Source organism: Lates calcarifer, linkage group LG15 (genome assembly GCF_001640805.2).
Source record: "Lates calcarifer isolate ASB-BC8 linkage group LG15, TLL_Latcal_v3, whole genome shotgun sequence".
Classification (NCBI taxonomy): domain Eukaryota; kingdom Metazoa; phylum Chordata; class Actinopteri; family Centropomidae; genus Lates; species Lates calcarifer.
The window spans coordinates 10,817,988-10,842,997 of record NC_066847.1 but is presented as its reverse complement, the minus strand read 5'-3'; the positions used below and the strand labels follow the sequence as shown (position 1 = coordinate 10,842,997).

The 25,010-nt window shown below is 41.3% G+C and overlaps 1 protein-coding gene and 1 long non-coding RNA gene across 3 annotated transcripts in view; one reads left to right on the top strand and one right to left on the bottom strand.

Moving 5' to 3' along the window:
• Positions 1 to 9,670, top strand: part of LOC127143331 (uncharacterized) — a 17,467-nt gene extending 7,797 nt beyond the window's left edge. Inside the window, exon 3 of the long non-coding RNA XR_007814648.1 lies at positions 9,284 to 9,670. This is a non-coding gene — a long non-coding RNA (uncharacterized LOC127143331). The remainder of the gene's footprint in view (positions 1 to 9,283) is intronic.
• pitpnc1b (phosphatidylinositol transfer protein cytoplasmic 1b) lies at positions 9,545 to 25,010 on the bottom strand. Of its 2 annotated transcripts, none has more exons than XM_018682636.2 (10): positions 24,397 to 25,010; positions 20,329 to 20,477; positions 18,182 to 18,270; positions 17,923 to 17,930; positions 17,700 to 17,771; positions 15,804 to 15,896; positions 13,800 to 13,955; positions 12,949 to 13,012; positions 12,686 to 12,772; positions 9,545 to 11,153 (listed from the first exon to the last, which is right to left on the bottom strand). In XM_018682636.2, exons 1-10 carry the CDS (start codon positions 24,442 to 24,444, stop codon positions 10,996 to 10,998), a joined length of 924 nt encoding a protein of 307 aa, XP_018538152.1. In that variant the 5' UTR covers positions 24,445 to 25,010; the 3' UTR covers positions 9,545 to 10,995. The 2 variants fall into 2 exon arrangements, with proteins under 2 accessions (XP_018538152.1, XP_018538153.1); XM_018682637.2 differs by having other exon boundaries at positions 9,545 to 11,156; positions 12,692 to 12,772.

Genomic DNA, 25,010 nt, shown 5'->3' with positions numbered 1-25,010 from the left:
TGGAACGGAATAAACTCACGTTTCTTTGCACACTATCGGTGACAGCTTTGATGCTGCATTTCCTTTTTCTGAACAGCATACCATTAAAAGAAAGTTAGATGGGAAGATCAATTCCACCTGTATTTCTGTAAGTTAACTACAAGGCTACAGCCAGCAGCCAGTCCTGACATAACAAAATCTGTTGTCTCTAGCTGGAGTCACTGCTGGATAACTGGCAACTGCTCCTGGCCAAAAAATAGTCCAACACATAACTCCATGTAAAAACTGTAAAATATTGTTTATCACTCATTTTCTGCACAGATTAAACAAACAAAATAAAATGTAGTAATTATTGAACTGGTAAGTGGATTTCTTTTTGGCTACAGACAGCCAGGACCGCTGATTCCCTGTTTCCAGCTGTTATGCTAAGCCAAGAGCTGCTGGTGGTAGCTTTGTGTTAACTGTGCAGATATGACAGTGGTATTAATCCGCTCATCTAACATCTAACTAACAAAAGAGAGAAAATAGGCCTATTTCCCAAATGGTGAACAAAAAGTGAAGGCACCAGGCAACATGGCATGACAACAGTCATGCCTCTCTGTTTCTGTTGAGTTCCCACTTCTGAATGTGTGTGTAAAAAAAAAAAAAAAAAAAATTCCTGGCATGGCTCTGTCCCCTCCACAGTTGTGTTGCTCTATGGCTGCCTCTTTAAGCTCTCTAGAATGCTTCCACAGAGAGACTGCCATGCTTGAGCTAATCTCAGAACCCAGAACCAAATCTTGCACCGTGGCAAGCTACTGGTTGTCTGTCAGGAGAGATTCAGCTCCCTCTACCTTAACAATCGAGTCAACCAAGCATGACCCACTCTCCTTCAATGGAAGACCCACATAAGCCAACAGTCTCTCCTCATGTCTGTCTTTGTCATTCACTCTCTTCGAAACTCCGTAATCCAAATTGATAGGAGGGATGAGGGATGCAACACGAGCCATAAATGGGGGCTCAAAACCCATTCCAGCTTTTGAATTGTTTTTCCCCCTAAGCTCTCTCAGTTTCTTACGGGTATAGCTTGAGCTGAGGCTGTTCAACAAGGCAAAGCGTCCAGTGGTGCTGCTGTCAAAGCTGTGTGATGTGAGTTTGTTACATGCACGCTCTCCGTTCGATTGCCCACTCTAAACAGGTAGAAGAGAGTGCAGGGTCAGTTCAGGAACAATATCTGAATGTTTCAGGGATTTATTTCCATCGCTCAAGGACACCTCAGCAGAACATGCTATATGTAGTGGCTTGCATGTCTGCACCATACAGTTGAAGGGCATTTTCCTTCGTCACTGTGACAACCTGATTAGGAGGTACTGGATACATTTGTTCAGGAGCTGTTCTGCTTTGGTTTATCCTGTTAAAAGGAGGTGAGCGGGATTGATGGAAGGGAGGTAACCAGTGGACAGCCAGTTGCTCCCCCACAGATTGAAGCAGTTCCTGGACTTGAGAATCATGATGCATGTGGACGGAACAAGAAATTGAGTCCAAGACTGGGCCTAATGTGTTCGCATTACAGACGTAAAGCAGAGGAAAGACCAAACAGACAGTGACTTTCCAGCTTCCAGGTGCATTCATTCATATGTATCCAGTCTGCAGTCTGCAGGAGAGAGGAGGACTGCATGCAGAGACATTATACGGGCAGCATTATTTCCCAGCACTGGATAACAGAGTCTGTTTCACACAAGCAGATCTTAGGTAGTGAGTAACAGGCCCTGCAGAAATGCGGATTATGTGAACTAAGGGCTTCAACGCATCCCCCCCCCCAAATTCTCCCCACACATTCATGATGCACACCCTACCCGCTGCCCTTCGATGCCACAGCCTTTATTTTTCTGTCCATCCCACACGACTCAAGCATGGCTCACTTTTTCTCGCCTCCCCTCTGTTCGCCCTATCATCAGTGTAAAATACCTCACCCCTGCAGACAGAGACAGATGGAGGGAGCAGCACCAGCCCCCTGCTCAGCTCCGATGATTTATGCCACCAGTAGCACAGACCCACACACACATATGCATATACACCTATGTATTCACGCATACAGAACGCATGTGATTATACATCGGCGGATGAGATTGCAGTATAAATATGCAAGGTCCCGCTGGTGACACAGAGCTGAATGCATGACGGCACCTGTCTTGTGTTAATGTTAAATGCCAGCGCTCCAGGGCTTTTTAAAAGGACATGTGCATCTTTGAAGCAGTGACAACAGAGTCTGACATCATTTGTCCCTCTCTATGACAGTTAAAGAGGAACAGGCTGCGGGCTCATTCTTCCTCCTTATTCCACCTGACTGAGGTGTCAGACCTAAAAAAGCTGTGTTATAGTTGGCTGCAACACTCCTCGACAAGAATGGGATATCGGTTGTACTTTGTGTTAAATGCCAGCCAAGCAAACTGAGTGAATTTTTAAGAGTAGATAATGAGTGTACCACACTGCTGCAGAGAGCGAGAGTGAGAGGAAACAGTCATGTTTGTGTGTGTGTGTGTGTGTGCGAGGATGTGTTTGTTTATGCCGCTTTGTGGTCTGGGGCTCGGAGCTGTTATGGTGTTGCAACAAGGACATGCTTGCTGTATATGAGGCAACGATTTGCGAGTAAGGTCATTGTACACGCTGTCCTCCTCTCATCACCCCCTCCCTCTAACCACACTACCCACACACACACAAACACACACATATACACAGCCACCTTTTTAATATTAATTTTGTTGTGTGGAGTGGTGGGAGGGAGGGTGGGGCACAGAGATGGGGTTGGGATGGGGAGAAGGCTGGTAGAGGGCGGGCAGCAAAGATGGGGGGGGGGGGGGGCAGAGGATTGAAAGAAGCAGTCAGATGGAAGTCAGATGGAAGACAGGCAGGAGAGAGGAGAGGAGAGCTGATGGGGGGAATGAATGGAGGGATGAAGGTGGAAAGAGAGAGAAAATAAGGGAGGTAGAGCAGTGGTGGAGGGGAAATCGTTTATCCTGCAGCCCAGGTAAGGGTGACCTGTTTGTCTCTGTCGGCCTCTGTTACTCCCCTGATGTCTCTATAATAGGCCTGTGAAGCAGGTAGACACGACAGCACAATACCGCGGCCCACAGTAACAGAGGCTCACAGGCGCGCTTAAGCTCCATTCCACCCTGATAACTTCAGGGAATTCACAGAAATTTCAGTTAATGAATTAAAAAGCACCATTTGTTATTTCCAATGACTTGCTTTTAACTAATGTGGCTTAAAGTAGAGGAAAAAAAATCCAGAGTAAAACACAAACTCTTGAGGGCAGCTCTCTCTGCTCCAGCCTGCATTTCTGAATCAACTTTGTTGTTTGGTGGAGTATTGGATCAACCATGGTGCCAGGAATGGCAGTGTCAGTCAGATGTTGATCAGGTCAGTCAACCACTTTGGTCCAGACTGCAATATCTCAATAACTATTGGATGTGTTGCCATTAAATTTTGTGCAGACATTCATCCTCATGACTCTGGGGACTCCCAGCTTTTCCACCAGTGCTATTGTGTCTTTATGATCATGTTAGATGACAACAGCATTTAGCTTAAAGCACTGCTGTGTCAGTCTAGTGTGCTGTAACATCTTTTCCTTGTTAGTCTTGTCTCCCAGTGAACGACTGTCCAAATACAGATGATGTGACGTCATGTCAAAAATACTTCGAGCTAGTTCAATAGCAGAGAAAAATCTCCTTTTCTGCCGTGTCATTGTTAAGTTTGGCAACAGCACCTGAGAATCAAAGAATCCCTGTTGCACCACTACTCAACAATCACACAGGGACAAATCCATTGTAGAGTAAAAATGTCAACACTCCATGACAAACGAACTCCTGCAATCCACTGAACACCACAGATTGATGACTTATAAGAGTGTAAGAGTATTCAAGGGTGCATTTTTCCTTAAGGCAGTAGCTATAGATCTAGCTGGAACTTGAAATAAAAGTAAGCCAGGCAGCCGAGTCTCTTTGATTTGTCTCTCGGTTTCACTTCCTCCTCCTGTTTTCCATTTCACTCATTGTCCCCTCCGCGTGATGCAGTAACGACAGCCCCCTCTTCGCTTGCTACAAAATCACCTCAGTGAAGATCCATTTCATTACTTTGATTTGGAAATAAAACAGAGTGCAGTTGCAAAGTTGGAAATGAGCGCAGATGAGAGGGGGAGAAAGACAGAGGGTGAGAAAAAAGAGACGAGAGGAAAGCTTGGCCTAGAGCTATGGAAAGTTGTAATAGATGTTATGTGAGCAGCAGGAGAATAAAAAGCATGTGGGCGTTTATATGGAATTAAGACTTGGGTAGTCATTACCATATTGTCTAAGACTTTTCAGCTTTTCTGAGGATTGCATTGGTTTTTCTCAAATTACATCCCCGAATAATACAAATAGATATACAGTTACACACATACAGACACACAGCGTGAAGCGCTTGTCAAGTAGGCTGATAAAAAGTTGTACTTTTACTCAGAAACAGTAAAAGCACAAAGAGGATGATGGGAAAATTAAATGGCTTTGTATTCTCAATTTAGAATTAAAATCATACATGGCCACTGACACCAAACTTAAAAAAATCAAACATCAATGACAGACTGGATCTTACCACATCATAATTTTCATAAAAAAATGAAAATATGGAGGAGGAATCATAAAATTTGATAATAGAATACTTGATAAACAAATAGTCTGGCAGAAATACAGATTGTAAAGGTATATATGTTAGATAACGGGGAAAAACAAACAAAAACATCAGCCTGCTCTTCAGCCTGAGACCAAAAATAGGTTAGAGTGAACAGAAAGTGTAGTTCAACCCAACATGTCCCTATCAAAAGAAATAACAAATTTCTGTTTTACGAGTCTGAGTGTCCTGCGACCCTCAAGGATAAGCAGTATAGGTAATGGATGGATGGATGGAAGTTTGAGTGTTTAATGACTAATGATAAATGACAAGTATCCTGCAAAACTACTCTTAGTACTAAAAGAGACAAAAGTGACAGGTGAGTTGGAAGAAATGAAAGCATACCTCTGCTCCAGGGTGCAGGTAGACTAACACCTCGCTGTCATCCCGAACTGTCACTGACGGGCCAATCACCTGGTGACATGTATCTGCCCGTGTCCCACTGTGCGGTCAGTCAGGAGCAACCTGTCAACACAGACGCACATCTCTACACTCAGAGAGAAAAGAGCACAGAAGAAAACAGATTCATTCTAAGTACAGTCATTAGAATTATACAATATACAGTGTGTATCATCATAATGATTTGATTCAAAACAACAGTCTCATCAAATAAAATCAAATCGTGTAAACTAATGGAAGATCACAAAGGAACAGTTTGATATTTTAGAAAATAAAATTATGTGGAGTCTTGCCAGAGCCAGACAAGCTGTTTCCAGTCTTTATATTAAGCTAAGCTAATCAGCTGCTGGCTGCAGCTCTATATTTACATACTCAACGGTGGTATCAACTTCCTCATCTAACTCTTGGCAAGAAAGTGAAGACGCATAGTTCCCAAAGTGTTGAACACTTCTTTTAATTGAGCCAGCACAGAGGGGTGGATTGTACTGAAATTTAAATTATTGTTTTGTGTTGGTCACCCAAAGTAAAAGACAAAGTATGTTGTTTTTAACCACGCAATTGTTTTCTGATCCGAGGTCTGTGACTCTATCATGGTTAAACCTGCAATAATTTATTGTCTGGCCACTTGGGGTCAGTGAAAACAAGTCACAAATGCAACAGTAACATTTTAAGTTAATATGGTGAACTCTGAATTTACTCAGAGAGTAAATTAGCCACTTCCAGTCTTAGCAACATTATCATTCATTTGTAGTCGTGTTTCTGGCTATTAAGTTCTGTAAAGCCGAGATTCAGGTGATAATACTTAGTTTGACCCATTTCACATATTGTCCCATATTGTCTTCACATTGTCATGAGATACATTGTTATTATAAAAATATCAGTTATGTAATTTAAAGTTTGGTCAGGTTTAGGTAAATGACTTTAAGTTTAGGTTTGGGTTTAAATGACTTGGCATTAAAAGAAACTAACATTAGATAACAGGTGTAAAGAAGAAATGAACAGTAGTCTCCCATGTTAAAACAATTGCATTACACTTTTGTGTTGCTGGGAACAGAAAATTAGATGGCAAAAATGTAGCTTGCCTCATATAAATGAAGAATGGAATGAACATATCTGTCCATCTATGAACTGACAAACATTCATCATTTTCACTATGAGAACAGCTGATCCATCCCTGGAGAGTTCTGGGCTCACACTTTGTGTCAATAAGAATTTAACCCAGGGTATTTTGCCAAGCTTGCTTATCAAAGCTGTCTTTCACTGCTACATTCATAGTGACTGTTTCCAGAAGTGGCTCATGTGAATCGGTTTGTCTTCACTTATATTCTGACATGTTGTAAGTCATACTGCAGATGCAAGTATTCTCTGAAGGGTTTCCCGACCCATGAGTGAGTTCAAACTGGCTGCCGATCGAACAAGGTCAACTCTCTGACCTTGTATTATCCCCACTGTATATGTTGTGCCTTGAGAGACAGTGTTTCAGCTTTAGAACAATATGCTGCATTGTTCCTGCAGCCTATAAAGCATTGTTTCACAGTAATATGGCACTTTGTCTCACAGCCTATGAAGTATCTCTTGTTTTACAGAAATCTTGTCATAAGAAGCTTCTTTACAATAATACAGTACATTGTTCTGTCAGTGTATGAAGTGTCTTCATACGTCTGCTGTTTTATGTTGTGCTTTGGAGCTTGCAAGAAAAACTGTTGTTTGTATGTACACCCTGGAAGGGAAATGTAATTCTACCTTTGTAGATCAATAAAAAACCATTGTATTCTAATGTATTCCACTCACTATTCTAATCCATCCTCTCCTATTAGCAAACATATGGGCATGCTGACTGCAATGGCTGTTATGTAATTAATAGTCATGGTGGGGCAATTAAAATCGGGAGGCTTTATGGGCTTGCTGATTAAGATATTTAAAGCATGAAGTACCCAAGGCTCTTATTTTTGTTCAAGTTTCTGCGTATCATCTTGTTTATACTCGTTTGCGTTTTGTTTCCTCTAGCAAATGTGTGTTTGTGTGAAAAATGAGTGCTGTCTTTGTGTGTCTGCGTGTGATACGAGAGTGTGTACAAGGCAAGGAACAGTTTTAACACTTATCCTTGACTTTTCCTTTACCTGCATGCAATTAATTACTGCCCAGAATAGCAGCCCTGGGATCAGCTGCTAAAGAAATGAAAACACATCAGTCTAAATGCACAGCCGGCCAACTCTTGGAGTGGTGTTGCCTTTGCACGGCACACTGAGACCCTGCACCGCCATCCATTTGCAATGACAATCATTATCGCGTGAAAGCAGTGGTCTCCAACTCTATTCCAGAGGGGATGTGTGTGTTCACAGTCCCACAGTAATCCATATTCACTTTCTTAATTGGTTCAATTAGTTCTCTCAGATACTGTATGAATTTTACACTCTGCCTGTCCCCAGATAAAGTCCAGTTAACGTATTACTGGGCAGAGGTTACAAATTGGGTTCCCAGTGGTGAGGCTTAATACACAGAGGATTTGAAGTCATTTATGTGGTTGAGTGGGCTAAAAACTGTATTGCTGACACTGTAATGAGGGAACACAAGCGTCTTGGCCTCACCGTTTAGTTTTATGCAAGACTTAACACTCATGGGAATTCACACACACTCACAGGCACACACACATATGTCATATCAGACACAGATAACTTCACAATGGGAGGTAAATACTTTAATAATATTATCGTGTTTATAAACACTAAGTCACCCCTTGAATGCGCTTTACATTCATTCTGTGAGGTTTGTGTGTGTGTATGTGTGTGCAACCCCTGCCCTCGCACACACACACACACCATTATTAAATCAACGGTGGCATGTGGACTAAGCGATTAAGTTAGTGGCATGCTCAACTATGTGGCTTAATGGTCACTCTCCTTTAACGGCTGAGTTAAAGATACTGCACAGCCAGGAAATGGAGACCAGCTTGAAAGACATGGACACACACACACACACACACACACACACACACACACACACACACACGTACACATCGTCAAACAAATGAGGCGGTTGCATTACTGTCCGTCTAGTGAATGGAGAGCGTGTATTGATCTGGAGGAGAAGCTCGTACATCAGTGTGGTTGGGCAAAATGCCATTAAGTTTGAAGAGAAGTTACGCCAGACGTTTACACACATGCATCTTTTCTTTACCAGAACAGACTCCAGCTCTACTTCTTGCTTTGTAAAACTGTCTTCCTATGTAAATTTTAGTCCTTGTTGCTTGTTTAGCTCTCTTTCCTTTTCCCCTCTGTCTTTCTGTTGTCCTCTCTCCCTCTCTTTTGTGCAGATAGGTGTCCAGCTCAAGGTCCCACATCAAAGTTACTGTACAGCGCAGGGTACAGCACAGGAGACGATGGTGCAGCTGACTGCATGCGGCTCTGGAGAGCATCCCATATTTCCTTTACCGGTCTTATTTGTGGGGTCTGACGGGCAAACTGGGAATAGCAAGATGATTCAGCGCTACAGGGTCAGGATCTATGATAATGTACCATGGGGAACATTTCCATGTAATGAACACAGTACATCTTCTTTAGAGGCCCTCTTGAGGAATGAAGACGAGGACACACAGATAAAGAACGAAAGAAAGGGAGATCAAGGGAAATTTCAAGAATGAGAGTGTAGAGGACAGAGAGAAAGGAGAAGGAGTGGAGGAGGATAGTGGAGACGGCAATAATGAGAGAGAAAAATTTAATGGGAGAGACAAAGTAAAGGAGAAAGAGATAATGTTAATGCAGTGCAGACGGCAGTTTGTGCTCCCTCTGCAGCACTTGTGAACACTCCTGGCTGTGTTGAGCACTTGCTCTTTCATATCAGCCTCCTGCTGCTACTGTAAAAAGAGACATTGGGAGAAAGAGTTTGGCGTGCATGCGTCAAGATGTTTGCATGTGTATGTGAATGCACGTCTGCTCGTCCTTTGTCGGGAAGCTAATAACAAATTGTCATGCTGGCTTTTGATTTGAATGGATAAAAGAAGCCATAATGAGCCCCATAATGCGAGCTATTTAGTACGCCATTCGAAGCGAGCTGCCATGTCTGTCAATCACAAAGAACTTCCAAGTCTCTCCGTGACAAACTCTGGCTTTTGTCCTTAAGTCTTGAACAATAAAGTGCTACGGTGATGATAGACGTGCGCACACGCCCAACTCGCAGCGCTGCATCTGTTAAACATTTATTGTTCTCCTCTGTTGTCTTGCAGTGAGAAAACTGCCACGAGCTATGGAGCCAAACCAGGCTGGACCAAGCAGTTTGCCTCTTTTCAAGTCCCGCTGCTGCTGGAGCCGGTTCATGGCACACAAGTGTGAAATTGGTGAATAGATTACATGTAAGGGCTGTGATGATGTGCCAGCAGCTGGTCCATCGTTACAGGTCAATACTGATCAAACGTGGCTGATAATGTGTGCAGTGAGTCAATTTTTTTCGCTCATGTGTGCAGATATCAGGACATTAGTGAATCCTCTCATTGGAAAGAAATTGTATTTATTGATAAAAATCCATTATAAAAGACTATACAATGTAATTTCCACATATATTTCCCACTTCATTCATTTTTATTCTTTTTTACACTTGATATTTTTTTTACAAATAAGGAAACAGAAAACTGTTTCTGTGTTATACACATCAATTCAGTTTTCATCGCACATCCCTTTGTAGATCCCTGATATCCTCTAAATGTAGATTAAAAAATTAAGCTAATCGTCCTATAAATGCTCACATTATTGACTCGTAATTGAAGTTTAGCCCTGGCTTGACCCATTTGCAGCCCTCAGCTAAGCGATCAAGGAACCAATACAATGCCTCACTGCCCTCTGTCAATACACCTGGTCTGACCTATTGGCTGAAGGAGAGAGGAGAGCAGATCCATAGCATTGACAGCCCCCCCCCTTCTCCTCTGCTCTCTCATTAGATCCACTCTATTAAACTCCTTATGCATCTGTCTGTAGGCCATAAGCTGGGCGCTGGGAAACAATTGGAGAGCGCTGCTGGTGGCCAGTGAGCTCGACTGGCTGAAGAACTGAATGAGAAAGAGCTGGAGCGCACCACATTTACAGGCTGGTGAAGACACTTTTTTTAAGGCAACGATAGAAATCATCATTGAGTAGGTACCAAGTGTTTGTGCGGCACTTCATGTGGTTTTAAAATGCATTGAAGAAAACTGCAGACATTAGAATAGATAAATATTTCTGGTGACATTCTGGGAAATACACTCATTCATTCACTCTGGTGGAGAGTTAGATGTGGAGATTGACACCAGTCTCATATCTGTGAAGTAAATATGGAGCAAGTGGCCAGTTAGCTTAGCTGGAAACAGTTAGCCTGGCTCTGTCAAATAGTTAAAAAAAATCCACCTACCAGCACACCAAGCGATCACTTGTTACATTTGTCCTTTAAATCCATAATTTTAGAATAAAAGCTTAAGTATAAGAACTTTTTGCTGTTATATAGTGATATAGTAATATATTAAGAAATTCCACAGTACACCACCCTGATAGATATTAAATATTTTTAATATTTTAAAAAACTAAATATAATGTGTTAATTCATGAGTTTTAGAGATGCTGGTAGGTGTATTCTTGTTACAGAATTGATCGGGCTAGCTGTTTCCCCCTGTTTCCAGTCTATATGTTAAGCTAAGTTAATCAGTTGTTGGCTGTAGCCTTATATTTAAGACAGATATAAAAGCAGCATTGATCTGCTCAGCTAACTCTCCGAAAGTGAATGGGCACCTAGAATGTTGAACTATTGCTTTCAGGACCACATCACTGTTTGGTGTGTGGGTGTGTTGTGTTTTTTTTTTTTTTTTTTTAGAAATAACGTGACTCTGGTGAATGTTGACTTTGGTTTCTGTGTGTTTGCATTTGTACAGTATATTGTGTGTGTGTGTGTGTGTGTGTGTGTGTGTGTGTGGCATCATTCAGGGGTGGAGTTGAGCCGCATGGGACTGTGTGGCACAGAGGAGTCTGATGGGTCAGACATGGCCGCAGTTGTCAGTCCCATCTTCTTCAGGGAACGCTCGTCTGTCACTGAGATGGAGCGAAAGAATGCAGGACGAGAGGCAGCCGGTGGACCTGAGAGAGAGAGAGAGAGAGATTTTAATTGTTGCTTTTTTCTTTACCCATGATTGTCCTTCTCTATTAGCTTTGACAAAACAAATGTATTTCGTGTCAAGCCAATAAAGTAAATTGAAACTGAAATTGAGCGACTGAGAGATGGAGAAAGAATCAGATACACATGACATGAAAGAAACAACAAGACAGAGATAAAAGAGGAAGAAAAGCAAAAGAGACACTGAGAAGAAGAGGAACAGAGGGAGAACTGTGTTTGCGTTTTCAATTTATTTAAGTATACTTAAGATCTGTCGTACACTTATATTCACATTAGTTAAATCCCTTATTGGTATTCAACTCACACGCTTGACTTTTTATTAGATTCTCTGGAGTAAATGACATCCATTTACTTTTATTACGGCGGATGAATGAAATGAAAACTATTACTAGGTCTGTGCCGAGATGAACGCAGTAGCAGCGTTTGGCCTGTAGGGGGTCATGGCAGTGCAGCGAGCTGCAGCAGGTTGAGCAATGACTGCAGATTTGTTGCAGCTTGATGTCTCTCATCATCACACACCGAGGGAGAGAGAGCGAGGGAAAGAGAGAGAGTGCAGGCAGCAAGATGCTACAGGCCATATTGGGAATTCTACCTTTGATATCGCTCGCATCCAGCTGAGGTTCAGCAGACTAACCAGAAGGGGGCAGGGTGACTACACACACACACGCACGCACGCGTGCACGCACACACATACATACACAACACATGCCCAGACACAGACCCCCACCAGGGCTGACATTTGCAGCTAAGTGCTGCAATGGCTGGTTATTTATGTTGAGAGGGCTGGTGATGGGGAGAGTTCAGCAGGTGGCTGCATTACACTGTTTATCAGACCGACGCAGTGGCATTATCACTTCATGAGCCAGCCTACACCCCTTCTCTCCCCCGTACATCTGTCTTTCAGTCGTCCTTTTCTGGGCATGTACCCTCTGTCTCTCCCTCCTCACTGCTCCTTGTGTTGTGAAATGCCTCCTGACTGCTCTTCTCTCTCCCATTTTTCTACCACAGATGTACACCAGCCATCTGGGTACTTGTAGGGCACAGCTAAGGCACCAGTGGTACAGCCAGCCTCTGTTCAAGCCTGTTAGCATTACAGAGTAATTCATTCATACTATTTTGCAGTCTGTTGACAGCAATGGATATCATGACAGGCTAAATAAATACAAAATACCTGCTCAGACTTATTGTAAATTCCTAATGATCTAAAAATGTGTGCTTTAGATGGGAATCAGTGTGTTTCTGCCTTTTTGTACTTCCTCTGTATTGTGTATCTCCTGCTTATTATGCCAAAATTAAATGCAAGAATAATTACTACGGAGCACAAATATACATTTCAAACTTACTGCTCTTTTCATCTCATTCCCCGTTCTCGCTCTCTCTACTTTCACCGCTCTTACATCCAGCTGTATTGTCTCCCCCCCCCCTCTCCCCTCTGCCTCCCTTCCCATCCTCTGTGGTATTTCAGCACAGTGCAGGTCACGAGCTGCAATCTCACCTGTGTTGTTCTGGCTGGATTTGACTTTGCTGTTGGTCTTCTCTTGCATCGCCTGCTCGTACTCTCTCACCTCCTCCAAACTCAGCCCTATGGGGAAAGCAGAGTATAAATGCACACAGACATGTACACACATGAAATATGTATTATGTTTTACAGCATGTACATGGAAGGTAAAAAAATACACCAATCAGCTACTACATTAAAACTGATAACTGGTTTTAATGTTGTCTATCTTGTCTGTAAAACATATATTTCTGACCCACCATGCCATTCGTCTATCCACGCCACTGCCTGCCTGTGTCCAACCAGAAGAATGTCCCGGATGTTCTGAAATAAAACCGGAAACAAAAACAAACACAATTGCTTTAAACAAATCAGATTATGGTTGAGATAAATGGAAACTTATCTCAGAGGAATTATTTGCACTGGCCTTTGTCAAAACTAAAACCGCATTCCCGTAAACAGCAGCTTTACAGTAACAATGCAAGGAAAAGGGCGTTGCTAGTTTTGCTATTAGTGCTTTCAGTTTTTCTTCATGCTTCATGGCTTTGTTTCACTGTGGAGGATGAATATGTTGAAAGGGATTTTTCCATCAGCTCTTTAAATCCACCAACCTGAAAACCTGTGCTTTGAGCTGGACGAGCAGATACCTTCTTATTGTTTCATAGCGTAAAGCGATACAGCAAACTTCCTAATAAATCTGACCTAATGGTGTCTTACATAAAACGCAGTGCAGAGGTCACCTGAGGCTAACAGCCTTCTTGGCAACTGGTTTGGTACTTGCACAAATGTCTAGAAATGAATGGTAATGGTAATGATTTATTTGTGTCAAAATGCAACACATGCCACATTCAAATAACCAATCAGGATTGTTGGGGATCCTTATTTTACCAGAGATGTGCAAAGTGGAAAAACTCCAACATGCAGAAATCAATGCTCGAATGGAGCAGAGCACTTTACAAAATCCAATTAGCTGTAAATTCTAATTTTCCCACCTTGTATTACACCTATAAGGGCTCGTAACCGTAATTGCAGATCTTATCTTGATCCAACCCTCTTTACATCAGCACAGGGAAAAAGCATGATGGAGAGAAAAAAAAAAGCTCTGACTCACTCTGTGTATGAACTCCTCAGTCCTGGTCTGGAAGCCGTAGACCTCGAAGCTGCACTGCACCCTCTTATAGGAGCACATAATGGGTTTATGGTCATCTCTCCAGCCTTCCTCCAGAGGCCCTCGGCCAGTTTTACTTGACTGCCAGCGACTCAGGTCCTGCACAGAGCAAACAGTGGGTCTGTATGTTACTTGCTGAGTCTGCAGAAACTTTGGCCCAGCGAGGCGTCTTCAGGGGGGAGCTATGGATGTGTGCACTGTGTGTTTGTGTGTGTGTGTGTGAGAGAGAGAGAGACTGTGATGATATGTGTATGAAGGTGCAAGCAGATTGTTGCTCAGCACATCCCGTAAGAGGAAAGTGTGATAACACACATTATGCATCTGTGACCACAGAAGGTTGGAAAGTGTTTGTGTTTGTGATTTCATGTTTTCACCATGTCCCTTAATATGAAATTGGTGTGTTTGCAGTTTTTTGTTTGGCTGTGCATTCATGTGTGCTTGTGTGCGTATGTGCATCTGTATGGATGTGTGCTTGTCTGTGTGCGTCTGTGTACCCAGGCCTGTGAATTGCCCTTTATGTCTGAGGACGTCCAGGCAGTAAAGAAGTGTAAAACCTTGGGGAGGAGGGAATGAAGATAGACAGATTTAAAAGAGGTGTCTGGGCGTATTACTGATTTATGCTCTTTCAGATGCAAAAACACAAGCGTATAAAGCAAAACAAATGTGGAAAATAAATTTGTTTTTGCATTTGTACATTATTATTTGTGAGCTGTCATCAACATCTGTCTGTTATGAGTCATTATTTCTTAATAAAATAAATTTACATTTAAAAAAAATAAACATATTTGAGTTAGACGACAAGATTTAAGATCCTCTACTCTGCGGGTGCGTCCACAACAATTAATGTGCACCTGTTTGAGAGGAGGCGGAAGAGGAAGTGGGGTACAACGGACCAATCAGCCAGATAACCAACAAGCACCTGTGCGCAGCCGCAGATGACGGTGTTTTCAGATTATATTAGCTGCAATTAGGTATCTGCGGAGGTTTGCGCGCACACGAGATTACTCGCTACGGCCCCTATACCACACATCTCTGCCAGGGTATGAAGCTACAACCAGGAGGCAGTTAGCCTGTTTATCTGGTTTTTGTTATTTGTCAGTTTAAAAACATGGCTATAGATATCCTCGAAGCTTACATATTAACACGTTGTGTTTTTCTTTTCTAGTATATTCACAAGCAAACATGCAACAACAACAACAACAACAACATGTTGTGCTTTCAGACGGAGTTATGTGCTTTAACTACTTTTTGGCGTCCAATGGCCTGGTGCAGCGACGTCCTGGAGCTTTTTAATGTCGTGGTGATAAAAGTCAAGGTGCTGGTAAGTTATTTTTATATTAACTTGAGGCTAGCTGTCTCCCTCTGTGTTAAAACTTAATGCTAAGCAAAGCTAAGCTAAGCTAAGTGGATGCTGTCTATAGCTTTAGCTTCGTATTTGCCATAATGACATGAGAGTGGTATCAAATCAGGTCTATTAAGAAAGTGAATAATGTATTTGTTTAACCTAATAATACATTTTTCTTTTGCAAAGACTCAAGATACACTCAGTTGGCACTTTATTAGGTACACCTAGCTAACACAAATACAGTCTCATACAAACGTTCAGTTTTGTTGAAACAGTTTAAAAAAACAAAACAAGCTATTGAGCTTTATTTATTGTATTATTTTTCTAGCCATTTACATCAGTGAATGCAGGATAAATAACAGAAATAAGGGAATACAGTTCAACAGCACCACAAACAATATCCTCCAAAATTATCATGCCTTCATGAAGGTAGGATTTATTGCATTACTGTTGTATTAGACTGCATTAGAATTAGTTGGGTCTATCTAATAAACTGCCAACTGAGTGTAGTCAACAAGGTTTTTCTTCACACAGTCATTTGTTTTTGCCTTTGCTACCAGCACATGTGCTTGTTTGTGTGTTTGTGATAGTACAGCACGTACCTCTGACTCTTTGTAGTGCTTTTCAGGGATGGGGTCAGTCAGGATATCCAGGAAGCTCACACTCTCTGCCGGGGTCGGCGTGTCCCCAAACACCTACATCCAAACAGATGGGGGAGGTCATACAGTATAATGAGCGCGGCAAACACACATTCGCACACTCCCTGCATACTCTTGTGCACATACAGTCACTCACTCAGCAGAGAGCAGGATGAGAGTAGATGAGTAACTGTGTAGAAAACTGAGGTCACACACCATAACACCCCTCACTATATCCCACCCTGAGGCCCTTGGAGCAAATCACACAGGAGCAAAGAGAGGAGAGAACAGATAGAGAGCAGAGGAGGGGGTGAGGGGAGAAAAACAAGGACGTATGAGGGATATTAAAAGGGAGGGAAAAAAGAAGACTTATGAGAGTGGAATACACTTTTCCTTGAGAGAGAAAGGAGGGAAGCGAGGGAGAGGGGGGAGACTGCACTTTTATCTGACCTTGTTTAAAATTTGTTCTAATGCCCCGCTGAAGTTGTTCGTTTCACAGTTGAAAACTAACAAATAAGAAAAACCTGCTGCCAGATAATACCCTGCTACGCTCCTGTGGTGCTCTTGTTGGTCTGTGTCTACTCAAGGTCTTACTCCCTCTTATGGAATGTGTTGCATTGGTTGAATGCATTGTGTTGCTTTTTACAGTGTGCTCAGGGCATGATGCTCTCATCATCTCCTCGTTGTTGTCTCGCTCTCTTTTCTTTGTGGTGTGTATTTAGTCATACAGAGACACAGAAAACCTGTGTATTCAAACCCTTTCATTCAAACCTCACTGTAAAAATACTCCATTATAATTTAAGTCATGTATTGATAATGTCAGTTAAGCAAAAGCATGTACGTAAAGTCAGAAAAATGTAGTTAAAGTAAGTTTTTGTAGCGCTACATCTAATGATTGATTAGTCTTGACTACTAATGAATTTTTGGTGTGTAAAGCTGGTGTGTATCACATTACTGTTGCAGCTATTTGTGCGACAGTAATGTGATACAAATATATGTATAAATATGAAATAACTAAAATAACCATAAGGAAAAGTAGCAAATCCTCACATCTGAGAAGCTGGATCCATGAAAGGTTTTGTGGTTTTGCATGAAATATTACTTGAATGATTATCAAAATAGCTGCCAATTAATTTTTCCAGCACTCAGTTCATCAGTTAATTGATTAGTTGTTTCATCTCTGATTGTGTATATTGTTGGGTAGTTAAATCTATTACAAAGCCTCATATTTTATAAACTCTTCATATGTAAAGTATCTTGTTATTACATATGTCAAATTAATACAGTGGAGTTTTAGAATAAAGCAGCATGAAAATACTCAAGTAAAGTACAAGTATCTCAGATTCATATTTCTACAAATAGTTATAGTACTTGAGTAAATGTCCTGTTCTCTTCCACCACTGTGTCTTGGAGCTTGTATTGCAAAGTGTGCAGATCATGCATGGCTTTCTATGGATGCTCATTTGTTTGAAATAACCTTATGTAACCTGCAACAACCTGACGAGAAACAAGATTCACCACATTTCTCTCCATGTTGGGTCTTGTTTCTTGATGCTCACATTCATTACACAGTGCAGACACAACAGACAGACAGAGTTGCTAATTTCTTTGCGTGTTGGCCTTGGACAAAATGCAGCATGGCAGCCATGCTCACCACGCTGCATGTCTGGTTAATAGATCTGCCAATAGTGCATTTTGTGCTTTGCTTGTTTTCCTAGTAATGGGCACATCAATTTGATGAACATTTTCTGTGTGCTGCAGAGAAAATTGCGTTTTCTCTCCTTCCCCTTGTCTTCTCCTCCCCCTCTACTCTAATCACTCCATCTTCCTCACCTCTCGCTTGCTCTCAGTCATACTCACATTGTTGTTATCGCCGTTGTTGTTCTCAAATCTTGTCTCAATACGGATGCTGAACTTGGGGAGGAATGATACCTACGGGGTGACAAGAGGTAAAAATGGGAAAAAAGGGTTGAGGGGCAGAGATAGAGTAGAAGAAGCAGGCTGCAGATTAGATCCACTGATACTGCAAAGAGATGAGCTCTGTTGCATTCATGTACAGTAAATGATGTGTGAGAATACTTACTGAGTACTCTGCAGCACCAGGGACGTTCAATATGGATAGGGAAAAACAGCATTAGTTACTCATACATGCATGAGCACGCAATTGCTCTCACACACTTATGTGCAGCAACGCACACACATACACATTTCCACAGGGAAATACATGCATACATAGAGATAAATATTTGATGGCACTTGGAAAACCAGCTGTTAAAAGTAAATAAGTTTTATATAATGCATTGAGGTGAAAGCGATCTGATGTTTAACACAAACAAAAGCACCTGTGATGGTGTATGGGTAGAAGTTCCAGGCCTTTTCTGTGACATAGAAGAATCGAGGGACAAACGCTTTCGCCCAGGACGGCAGCTTACTGAAAGCAAAATGGGAAGAGACGAAGAATCGCAGTCAGAGAGTGGAAGAGTCGGAGAGTAGGAGAGAGGGAGAGATTATGGAGGGAGACAGAGAGATCCTAAGTGGTTTTTGTGCCATTTATAGCCAGATTACCTGTAGGCTACTCTCACCACAGTGTTCATTTGTATGACTCATTCCCAATTACACCTGTGGTGACTAATTGTTACTGTAGCTTCTAGATCACATGTCTGAACATGATTGAAGTAGAATATATTCTGCAACAACTGTACTTACTGTATATATATGCGTGTGTGTGTGTGTGTTCCAGTATATCTTTACTAATGAGGACCAAAATGTCCCACAAGCGCAGAAAGATTAGGGAAATCCTCCACAGTGAGAACATTTCTTTACTTCCTTAAGAGTTTATTTTAGGATTAGGCCTTGGGTTTATAGTGGTGATTAGAATAAGAGTTGAGGTTACATTAGGGTAATGAGTGAGGTTAGCTTAGGGTTAGGAAATGAATTTAGAGTTAAAGAATTCTGGTTCCACCATAATCACAATTAATTTGTAAATGGACTGTCACCCTGAGCACAAAGCAAATAAAAACACATTCTATCCGCACAAAAACATGAATACTGCAGTCACACTTGGCTTTAAATTCCTGTGGCTGAACAGTCATCAGTCAACATTTCACTCGCACATTTCCTTGTTTACTTTGATGATTGTAGATTGTCTACTGTGTTTATACTAGACTGGAAACATGTAATCTCTTTGCTTCAGTTTGAGGCAAATCCAGAAATAATGTGGCCAGAACTTAACATCCTCTATTTAGGGATTATAAGCACTACATAAACAATTACTGGTTTATAACACACTATCATATAGTTGTGATTATATGTTTCATATTTTTATTTGCATGAACAAATAATTTACAGGCAGGTTTAAAATTTTTGAGCTTCAAGGTTCATTCTTAACCCCTGAAACAACTTACAGTACAGATACCTGTCTCATGTCTTCATTTTAAACGTGAAGCATGGTTAGCCGCTTATTGTTAGCTCATTATAGCTTAGCAAAAAAGACAGAAAATGAAGAAAAATGCAGGCTAGCTTTGTCCATTATGTGTACATTAAAATGTCATCTTTACACTTTGGTTTTTGGTTGAATTAGATATATTAATTATTCAGGCTATTTTTGTTACCTTCAGATAAGAGTCAGGCAAGCTGTTTCCCCTGTTTCCAATCTTTATGCTAAACCAAGCTAAGTGTTTGTAAATACATATTTAATGTACAGACATTAGAGCGGTATTGGTCTTCTTATCCAATTCACTGCGGAAATAAGCATATTTTCCAAAATGTCAAACTATTTCTTTCCTACACTTAAAAATGTCCTCATATCTGCTTGCAACTACATTGTAATATGCTAAAAACAAATCATTACGTGTTTAAATGCAGTTTGTAGATGCTTAACACAGAGGTTGAAATAAAATGTTATCATCATTTGAACATATGAACCTAGAATTAACAGGTTTTTGTACACAGTGTGAATAGCCTTTGACTGTCAGCACTGTCAGACATATTTTTAACACTAAAATGGCAAAGATCTGAGGCTAAAACTTCCAGAATGTCCCTGTAATTCCCATCATCAGGATGACGTGGACTTGTTTTTGTCAGTGGGAAGTCTGTACTTACATAATCAGAATTTAGGTGGTTTGCTGGATGATGAGATCATGGTACAATAACATTTCTACTGTAATCACACAGTACAGGCCTCAGCATGTTTCAGACAGAGGGTATTTGGACTTTAGATGTAGGCAGGTTACATTGCACTGTGGGTGTTACTGTGCTGAAATGATGTTTTATTGCTTGTCAGTGGTGATAGGTGCAACTTGCATCTATAGGATGTAAAGCTTGACAGTGAAGCAAGAGATCAAAGATCAAATGCAATCAGTTATCATAATGGCAGAGCTGACAGCCTGAGGATAGGGCTCAGGTTGCAAATAGCCAGTGTTATTAGTATTATTCCTCTCTCATTTGCAATCATTAGTACAGGAACACAGTCTTTAAGAGTGCACTCTACCTGCTGAGGTAGATTCGCTTTTCGGTCAGCTGTCCCGGGCCGTACTGAGGATGAGTATTTGCCTCATTCCTCACCACCTCCACCCCTTCTCCCCCACCACTCTGCTCACAGCTGTGCTTACTGATCATGTACAGCTGCCCAATCCTGTACTGGAGCCCGAGGAGAGGTTTAGGATGAGCGGTGAGGATGGAGATGGAATCAGGAGAGAAAAAAAAACTTTTGTGAGCAAATATGAAGCACAAAGCAAAAGCATCCTCCTAATGATGACATCTGAGTGTTAGTGTTAGTTTCATTCAGAGTGTGGTCATGCATCAAGGAAATTTTTAATTGAGTGAGTAGGCCCTCATGTTATCTCTGATATTGGAAAATGGTATCATGTAACTTTTGAAAGAACTCTCACAAATACAAATTGAATACAGTAGCAATCAAAAGCAAAGTTGCTCAACTCGCAGAGGTTTTGCCGCTACAGTTTTTCTTGGTTTTGTGTGACCAATAGCTTAATGGCTAATGTTGGCAAACTCAAGGCCTGACGTGATGTTAAGTTTAGCATTTAGCTTCATCATCTATGCTAATTGTTGTTGCAGCCACAGTAGCCACTGTTTAAAGAAAGTTATATAGTCTCACTTAAGTGTATACACAACCTTATTTTATTGTTATTTATTGTTACTTCTGGCTACTCGGTACATATATCTATTGTGTCCATCTGTTTTTTGTTGCTCTTCCTGAGATTTTGCCATTGCAGGTGTTTTTTTAATGTCTCTTTTCCTTATCTAACTGTTGGGTCTGAAGATATATTCTGTACAGATTGTAATGCCCTTTGAAGTATATTTCTGATTTCTTTGGGAAATTTAAATAAAATTGACTTGAACTGACCTGACATTTAAGCGGGGGTATAAACTAAAAGAATTTTGAGGACTTCAATAACCAAAAATCCAATCATATTTAATCAATGAACTGCTCAGTCCATTGAGGAAATGAAAATAGCCATTAGCCACAAAGTAGAAAGTCAAAGTGACGACAGAAAATCTCCTGGCAGCAGGTTCAGCCACAGTTGCTGAGTGCGGCTTTGTCTCGACAGGCACTTACTCAGTGCTGTTTAGGCGCATGCTTTGTATTTGCGCTTCATTTTTTAAACAGTCACTTGCTGCGTATAAAGATTTCCCTCAAGTGACCATGTCAGACATCAAAATCTAATTTGGCTGGTGAGGGTGAATGCATGGTGTCTGAATTAAGGGGGAAGGGGACTTTGTTCTCTGCTGCAGCCCCAGTTTTTGTGCCTGACGCTGATGAGTATTTTCTGTTAGTGAGTCTAAAGAGGACGAGGCCTTTGGGCATCTGGAGTGCCCTCCTCAATGAGCTCAGCCAGACAGAATCCGTGTCGCCTTTTGAACAATCCACAAATTACATGCTTGACACAGTAACAGTTTTTCCACTGACGCTGCTATCATCCCCTCTGTTTTCCTCCCTAACTTCGTTTCTATGTACAGTGTTTTGTTTGCATTAATTGCAAGTAAACTTTGTTTTTAAAGTTATGAAAAAGCAATAAAACCGTACAGTAAACAACTAAACTGTTCTGCTGTGGCCACTGTAATGTAATTCATTTTGTTGCCCTATATTGGTGTGTCACTAAAGCATTATTTTAATTAAAAGTAGAAACAGAGAAAGATGGGGAGGAAAGGAGAAGGAGGAGGACAGATATCAGTTTGCCATCTTTCACTTTACTCTGCTGACATCATGTGACACTCCTCCTTCTTGTTCCAATTACTGTGGAATGTCAACATTCAATATTTACTTATTGGGTATTCATGGGACTTAATTAATCATAGCAATGAGTGCTTTTACACTGTCTTAAGATTAACAGACTACAGAGCAGTGAGCTCCTCCTACACAGGTTGTGAATCTTTTTCACTTTCAAGAAAACAAATATCAGCAGGAAGTTGAAAGATGACTTATCTTTCCTTAAACCACCATTATATTCTGTGAATGGCTGTGGTGAGTGATGTGTTCATAGCTTTTGGCGTGTGTTTTCCTCCTACTGTTTTAAGGAAAAAAAGGCAAGGATAGGTTTACAAGCCAAGAGTTTGTCATAAACTCCTGGGAAGTAAATATAGCTCATCATTGCAGGGGTGTGGGGTTGGGTGTGACAGCAAGTGAAAATGAAAGAATTTATGATTAAGATGAAGGCAACTTCAAAGTAGCTTTTAAAAAAACCTGTGATAAAATGCTAAAAGCGAAGACTTGAATTTGTTATGTAACACAGGATCTGTCCTCTGACAATGTAAATGAGACTGTTTTTGCAGAACACATACAAAGACCTTGACCAGATACTTAGATTTGATTGTGTAGCTCATAAACATAACATTTACCCTAATCCCTAAATAACAATCAGTATATTATTCCCCTTAAAGTAGTGATTTATAGCACCTATAAAAAAAATCACTCCTATTGAAAGTTTTCTTGTGTTATTGCTTTACAGTATTTAGTCAAAGTAGATTTAATGTGTCTTGTTTTGATGATCAACATCTACAGTATGAAGTCATACAGTTTCAGTTTCTTTCCATTTCTGAGTGACTCAGGGGATTCCCTTACTATCCACTGACTTGTGCTCTTTAATCTTAAGGTGCACGTGTTGCTACAATACTGACTTAACAAAAGCTGGAGCTTCTACATACAGGTGTAATTAGATTACAATCAACTGAAACCCTTTAACTACACACAGGTAATCTCTTTAAGTTATTGTGTGACCAGTGATGCACCACTGGTGGTTTTAGGTGTGTCCTGTTAAAGGAAGTGAATACTTATGCAAACATGTATTTTCTAATATAGATTACTTTCTAGAGATCTGTTTTCACTTTGACATTAAAATGTTTTTACTGTTGATAAATGTCAAAAATCCACATTGAATCCCCTTTGATTCATTGTTGTAAAGTAATAAAACCATACGCTGGACACGTTCGTGACGTTACAGGTTGGATGATGGGTCAAACACATTGATTTGGCAGCTGCTTTTGTGCAAAGTGACTTAGATTTCCCCCGCATACAGACACAGGGATTTGGGGGATAAGTGTCTTGCATAAGGACACTTGACATAGTTCGAAAAGAGATGTAGTTTGAATCACCAAATTTACTGACCCACTCTACCACCTGAGCTACAGCTGCCACCTGTCCACTTTTCCTGCAGCAGAATACAATACTAAACATTCCTCAACACAGTTGAGCTGTATTGTGTTACAGTAGGTAACTACTGGATATTGGGCACTAGAAAAGCCACACTGCTTTCTTTTAAAATGGAGCAAGGGTTAGGGCATTGTAAATGATGGCATGGATTTAGGTAACTGTTACAATATGATACAGCCTCAAATAAGCTGCACTTAAACTTACATTACATTCAGGCGAAAGAGGATTTGCTGCAGGCTCAAGTTTCTGTGTGCCCTGTACTGATACTGTAAATCCTATTTTGGACTGCTATTTGTCACTGTCACTGTTGTGGTAACAGGTAGAATTGAAGGGGGTGGGGGCAGGAGGGGACGGGGGTATAGGAGGTGATGAGGGCATTCCTTTTGAAGGACACTTTGACTCCCTCGACTGCCTACCTTTTCTTTCCAGCGGGATCTCCTTTGTTTATGAACCTGCAGGCCAAATACCAGTTACGGCAACCAGTCTGACTAGTTTGTGCATGTTGCTAGGAGTGCTAAAGAAAGCGAGGGAAGTGGAGAAGCAGACAGATGGGGAGATAATTTAGACACAACAGCAACGCTATGATGCTGCTGGCCAGGTGTTGTGCGTTGGCTCCGTGAGATCGGTTGAGCCCAGCCGGTGCCGAGAGCATACCTTGCTACCCCAGCATGCCAAAAGCTCCCACGGAGCAGCCGCGGGAGGTCTGTGTGCTCTGTTTGCACTTTTCTTATCAGCACATTAACACTTTTAAGATTACAAGTAGAAACAACACTTTCACATTTGAAATGAAAACCCTCTCTATTGTCTTTCAATTTAAAGTTGTAGGAGGTGTGTGTGTGCGTGTGTGAGAAACAAAGAGAGTGAGTGTGTGGGAAAGACAAATACACTTACCTCATCCACAGTCAGTGGCATACATATGCGGTACTCTTTCATCAACATGGTGCTGTTTACAGTAAAGACTGTCTGTTGTGAACTGTGTCTGTGCTTGAGTTTGTCTATCTCAGCTGTCTCTGTTGCATAGCAGACACGCTCAAACAAGCTACACTGCTGCTGGACTGCAGTGACCTCTTTTCTGACGCTCTTCTTCCTTTTGTTTTGCTGATGTCAGTAGTCCATGGATTCAAGCCCTGGTCCTTTCTGTCAATGAGTATCTGTTGTTGTCTTACTCTACCACCTCTTTGTTTCTCTCGCTCGTTTGGACGCGACTTTTTTTTGAACTGCTGTCTCTCCCTCCTTTTCTGTGCTACTTCTGCTTTCTAGTCTCGTGCTTTCAGCTGCCCTCTCTGATTGTTGTTTTTCTCCCTTTGCTTTCTGTTTGCTTTCTTTCACCACACTGAAAAGCTGGTAATTAGCTGTGAGGTAAGACTGAAACCTACTTCTGACCAACTCTACCTGTTCTTTCCCCTTCTCTCCCTCTCTGTGCTTTGTTTAATTCCTCCTCAGACTTCTCATGTGTAACCTTGCTCCTCCCTTTCCCCTCAGCCGCCCTCTGCTGCTTTCAGTTC

Excerpts from the sequence above, each read along its gene's own strand:
- pitpnc1b (XM_018682636.2), bottom strand. The coding sequence starts at position 24,444 with ATGTTGATGAAAGAGTACCGCATATGTATGCCACTGACTGTGGATGAG. Across the intron at positions 13,013-13,799 it reads CTGAGGAGTTCATACACAGA|AACATCCGGGACATTCTTCT; the intron begins GTGAGTCAGAGC and ends GTTTTATTTCAG. Across the intron at positions 12,773-12,948 it reads GTGGATAGACGAATGGCATG|GGCTGAGTTTGGAGGAGGTG; the intron begins GTGGGTCAGAAA and ends CTTTCCCCATAG.